We start from the raw sequence: 6249 nt of genomic DNA on the forward strand, positions 1-6249 counted from the left end.
AGTGTGATGACAACTGAATACTGCAAGATGAATTTATAATTAAATATTATTTAAGTAAGAGATAGGGTTACCATTCTACAATAATAAAGTAATCGCTATTTAGAATTAAGCTAGGGTTGATTTTTAGCGTGAATGAAAGTGTGATTTTTTTCGTATTAATCAAATGAAAATGTAAAACTCTAACACCATTCATTCAGAAAACCTATAAACCATGAAGCACGTATGTATGTTCAATAAATGTTTCCAAGCTTCAAGAATACTAACTGAATTACAGAAGAAGATATGATTTTAACCCCTTCTCCATAAAAATTATAATAATAAATAAAATATTGTAAAAATTGTTTGATTGTAAAGAATAATACAACTCCTTAACATAAAAGAATTTCACCACTTGAGGCCTTATGGCTCATCAATCCAACTCTTTGAGAGAAGTATTATCCAATGAAATTCAGCTGTCTTAATCACAACTGGGACGTCTAACTTAATCAAGGGGATTTTCAGTCCATTAAGGCGTAAAATGGGACCCCAATTCGAGAATATACATTAATGATGAACTTGTCTAACAATCGATCCAAAAGTTTAAGTTTCATTACTTTTTCACCAAGCAATCCTAAGTACCCACTCATTTAATTTATTTTTGTTTTGAAACTAATGATTGAAATGCTAATTTTAATGCTATAGATATAAAGTTCTTTCTCACAAAAAATGCAGGTTTTTTTTTAACAATTCATATTCAATTTTGCGTTGAATGATTATGATGTTTGCAGCATTGTTTCCAAACAGCAATAAAATAAATACCAATTTTTAATCGTTCAAGACTCAAGTACCAAGAAAAAAAAAACCGAGTGAGTAAGTAAGTAATTGCGTTTCATGCAAAAACTTCAAAATAAAATGTTCTATGAGGTTTTGAATCGAAGGTCCCGGCCATGGACAAAAATATTTATTATAGAAGGAGTAACCAAACATGATAATGTAATTCGCGACGGAGAGGGTCATTTCGCTGTTTTAAGTTTAATTTGCTAATTTTTTTTATAGCTGCGTGGTATTACTTTTTACACGTTCAAGTTACGAAGTTCTTTTAAGTTTTAATTGATCTTTTCAAAATCGATTGCATGTATAAAATATTAGTTTGAAGTGAAAATATTAGTTACTAAATTCAAAAATTACGAAAAGTAAAAAGTTATTTCTAGTTCTAGAGTAAAGGATACTTGGAGTATAAAAATCTGATGCGAAGAGAACAATAAAATTTCGAAACAATATCACCATAGTATAATTGTTTCGTTGTTGGCTGATCCTTAAGGGCAATGATTTTTAATAAATTAAAAAATGTTTTTTGAATTGAATAAAATATGTATTCCACAAATTTTCAGCAGTTCAAATGTGTGAAATACAATTTAAAACGATGCATTTGTATAAATGAAAAAAAATATATATAATAGAAATAGGAGGAGATAGATTTATGTCAAATCAGAAAAATAAATAATTTATAATTTTAGAAAGAAGCTTATATCGAATTGGTATTAAATAAATAAGATCATTTATACATACGTACATTATTATTAGCTACATTTTATTACTGTTTTTGGTTTAGGAAAATTTACCTATTGTTTTTTATTTCGAGCCAAGTTATACCAGTAATATAAATATTTTATTTATAAATATTTATCCGCCTTCAGGAAGCAGTTGAGGAAAGAAGTTGGGTATGCAAAAACAGAAAGAGACGATACAAAGTGGGGGCCGAGTGGGTTGGATATGATCCCATCTCAGAGCCGGAACCACATAGCGGTGGGACTTCCTTTGAACACAGCCAGAGTTTTTTCCAACCAAGGATTATATCCAAAATATACCTTTCTCCAAGAAGAGTAGGGGTTTGAAAATGAAAACACTAACCTAGGAGCTTAGAAATCTTGTTCTCGATGTTGGTATGAATCATTGCTTAGTTGCTATACTTCAAATATCATATTTTAATTTAAAAACCAATGATGCCGATGAAAGCTGATATCGACCAAATTACTCCCCAGATAATTTAAAAAAAATACAATGGATATATTTAGGTTAGGAATTAATGGTAATTGTAACGAAATACGCTAAATACTTATAAATGTGCAAGTCATTTTATACCTTTTATCAATAAGAATAAATTTTTCTAAAAATAAATAATTTAATTTCTATCCATTTTAGCCTCAACACATTTTATTTTTCTTATAGTTCCGACGTTTCGGCCAATCTGGCCATCCTCAGGGACAATCTACTACAAAACAGCTTTTATTACATGAATGATCCTCAAACATTTCAAAACACTTGACATTATTATTTATAATTTATCTTACCTTAATACAATTTTAGAACTATATGACTTAAGAACTCAACTCCATGCAGGCTATTCTGCCCAGCTGTTTATGTTTGAAAATGTTTGAGGATCATTCATATAATAAAAGCTGTTTTGTAGTAGATTGTCCCTGAGGATGGCCGGATTGGCCGAAACGTCGGACTTATAAGAAAAATTAATTGAGTTGAGACTAAAATGGATAGAAATTAAATTATTTATTTTAAAAAAATTAACCAGTCTCAATAAAGTGTTTAAGATTATAAATTAAACAAGAATAAATATCAGAAGTTTTAAATTTTAGCTAGTTTTAAATTTTATTTCATACTTGCTGTGATTAAATTATGTTTTGATTTATATTTCGCTTACAACAATTAAAAGAACTTTAAATATAAATAAAATTTAACTTTATTTTACTCCTAACATTCCATAAATTTGTTGTTTCTATTACAAATGCAGTAACATAGATATTAAAATAAAAGAAATAAGTTTAATTCTGTAAAATGTCATACTTTTGAATAAACAATATAAATATGAACGAAATATTGGTTCAGGTTTATATTTCTTAGATTTGCATAGTGTTAAAGGAGCAAAATTAACATTTAATGTTATGAGTGAAGACGGGATTCTTGTGAAGTAAACGGTCGAAAAACGTGGAGTAAAAATCCGAAATATGTGTATAGCACTCAAATTCTGGTATAATCAACTTAATATTATTTAGATCATAATGCTATTACATGACAAACTTACCTCATCTTGGTTGAAATGAATTTAACTCTCTAAATACTCACTACATTTATGCAAATATTCATAAAAAACTAAACTGCTCTGATTAAAAAGCAAAATTATTTGTTAAATGAAGCTAATTCTAATAAATGTTTTTAAATTCCTATTATGAAGATTGGAATTCAATTTTAAATTTAAAAATTAACCTTAATCTCATGTTCTAGAAAAACAATGAACAAGACACCGTGTAGAAAAGAGTATTTTAAAATTATTGAAGAAGGCGTTTAAAGAAGGATGACGGACTCCTGAAAAGTATATATTATGATTATAAGGGAGACCAAGAAACCTAGATAGTCTAATGGGCAGCATACCGCGGATTTCCTGGCACGCTACAACAGAATCGCCGATAAACTCAGCGAGATGATGGAGACAATCCAGGTACAGGGTCGGATGCAATTCCTATCCAATGTACTAAAGGTTCAGTTGGCAAGAGAGTAGGGGAAGATGAAGATGAAGATGAAGCGGAATGCCGAGAGAAAGCTCCTTTGTTTATATTTTCCTTGGGATAATATAAAATATCTAATTTCAATTTTCGGTTATATCCATATTGAGATGTTGGACAACCGGGAGGTAGTGCTGCTCGCGTCCGTATCATTGATACAAGTGCCCCCTGGATAGCGCTAAATGAGCAGTAACTGTCGCCACAACAGCCCACATAATATGACAACTACGGCACTTAACCGTAATGCAAACGGCCTTTCTAAAGGCCATCAAAACTCCAAAATTATTTTTTTGGAGTCCTGTAGGTGTAACACATGATAAACTTACAGAACTGATGATTATTTTGGAAAAATATAATATTGACGTTGTTGGTCTTTGCGAATGTGGAGCTTCAACTGAAAAAGACTTTATAAGTATAAAAGGATACCAAATGCAAATATTGACACGTGGACGTCAAGTGGCCACAGGAATGGTAGTTTATGTTAAAAACCATCTAGTAGCTAAAATCGATATAATTACGACTATGACTGCAACAGAAAAGTCTGAGGTGATGCGTGCCAATGTATGGAATGGGAGATGCATGAGGTAGAACTATTTTATCTACAGCCCACCGGGAAATAAGCTGCCTCTTGAAGATCTTTTGGAAGACTGGGATGAACACTCATTACTGATGGGAGACGTTAATGCTCACTCATGGATTAGGGGTTATAAAACGAATAATCACCCAAGTGATGTAGTTGAAGATCTTATCTATTCGGAACAATGTGATTTCGTAGATAATGTGCAGAAGCAACCTACATTTCTCCCTAATAAAGGTGACCAGACGCACCCTGACATTGTTCTCTGCCATCCATCACTTACGCGGAAAATTAAACACGATCTCATTTCACCTCCAGGTGGAGGTGGTCACAAAATCCTAATTATAGAAGCTGAAAGTCGAACATTACGCACTGAACACAGGGAATTCCGTTTTCCTCGTTGGAATCTGAAAAGAGCAAGATGGGAAGATTACAGGAGAGATACGAAGATCATGATAAAGGAGGACATTCTGGGCTCATATGTCGATCAAATTGCCCAAACTCTAACAAAAATTATATTGAAATGTGCCCTACGAAATATTCCTCGTGGAAAAGTTCGAAAATTTAAACCTTACTGGAATATCGAGCTAGAAAAGTTGAAAAAGGGTAAAGACGAAGCTCGTTGCCGTGCAGAGAGAACAGGGCTAAGGTCAGATATGGTGGTGCTAAGAAAGACAAGTGCCCAATTAAGACATGCCGTTATTTGTTCCAAAAGACAAACATATAATAACTTTCTGAAGGAGATGGACTTCAGGAAGGATGGAAAGAAGGCTCACGCTTTTATTTCGAGGATAAACGGAGAGAAAATTATAGAATATGAGCCTATTAAAATAGGGAACAAGTTAGTTACTACTGAGAAGGATATAGCTGAAGTGTTTTGCAAGAACTATTGCAAAATCAGTAATGTTACAATCCCAGAAAAGATTAAAAACCAAGACCTATTAGAGAATCCGGGTTGCTTAAATTTAGATAATAGCATGCTTTTCTGTTCACCCTTTTCAAAATTGAAACTGGATGTTGCTCTGAGCAAACTAAAAATGGGGAAAAGTGCTGGTCCAGACGGTCTATTGCCTGAATTCTTGAAAAACTTAAGAGAGAAAGCTAAAGATATCCTTTTAAAATTTATAAATTTTACGTGGAAAAGCTATGTCCCAGCAGAATGGAAGAAAGCGGAGGTACTACCCATCTTAAAAATGAAAACCTGCTGACGATATCTCTCTGACGACCACACTCTGTAAACTGGTTAAACGAATGGTTATAGCGCGCCTACAAGAGTATCTTGAGCCAAAAAAACTTCATTCAGACAGACAGGCGGGTTCAGGAAGACGAGAAACACGGTTTTCAGGTCATCAGATTCTCTCAGGAAGTAAAAGATGGCTTCCAAAGAAGACAACATACACTTGCAGTGCAGTATTGACTTCCAAGCTGCTTTCGACTGCGTATGGAGGAAAAACTTATTACTATGTTGAAAGGTATGGGTATAGGTGGCAATCTCCTCTCATGGATTCGATCTTTCCTGGGACAGAGATTTATTAAGGTCCGCTACGGTAGTTCAGTGTCCAGTTATCGGAAAACCAAACAAGGTGTACCATAGGGCTCAGTCCTAAGTCCTTATTTATTTAACATAATGATTAATCATCTAGTTGAGATGATAATGATTAATCACTCTGGGATCCAACCACTTATTTTTGCGGATGACCTGGCTATCTGTGGAACAAGTTCTAGTATGGGTGTCTGCAAGAAACCCTAAATAAAGTCATGAACACGCTACACGACTGGGTGAAAGAAAATGGAATGACAGTTAATCCACGAAAAACTGTGTCTCAAGTGTTTAGCCTTAGCACAAAAAACATGGGGTTTATTTATACTTTAAAGGCGAAGAACTAACCAGAACTGATAAACCAAGCTATTTAGGGATCACACTGGAATCTAAGCTGACCTGTTTAAAACAAATCCATAAAGCAGCAGGAAAGGACAATCAAAACTGAAGCTGATGAAAAGGCTAACAAGGACTAAATGGGGAACATCCCAAGGCTTACTCAGTACGGTCTACAAATCTTACGTACGGCCTAATCTGGAGTATGAAGATGAACTTTTAATAACCTCCTCCAAAGCAGC

General features: G+C 33.5%; 1 protein-coding gene across 1 annotated transcript; it reads left to right on the forward strand.

Moving 5' to 3' along the window:
* The first annotated feature begins 4223 nt into the window (after positions 1–4223).
* On the forward strand, positions 4224–5339 carry LOC106690688 (uncharacterized). Its single transcript, XM_014436196.1, has one exon. It carries the CDS (start codon positions 4224–4226, stop codon positions 5337–5339), a length of 1116 nt encoding a protein of 371 aa, XP_014291682.1.
* Positions 5340–6249: the final 910 nt, after the last annotated feature.

This window comes from Halyomorpha halys, unplaced genomic scaffold (genome assembly GCF_000696795.3).
Source record: "Halyomorpha halys isolate HHAL.00 unplaced genomic scaffold, Hhal_1.1 Scaffold1821.1, whole genome shotgun sequence".
NCBI lineage: Eukaryota > Metazoa > Arthropoda > Insecta > Hemiptera > Pentatomidae > Halyomorpha > Halyomorpha halys.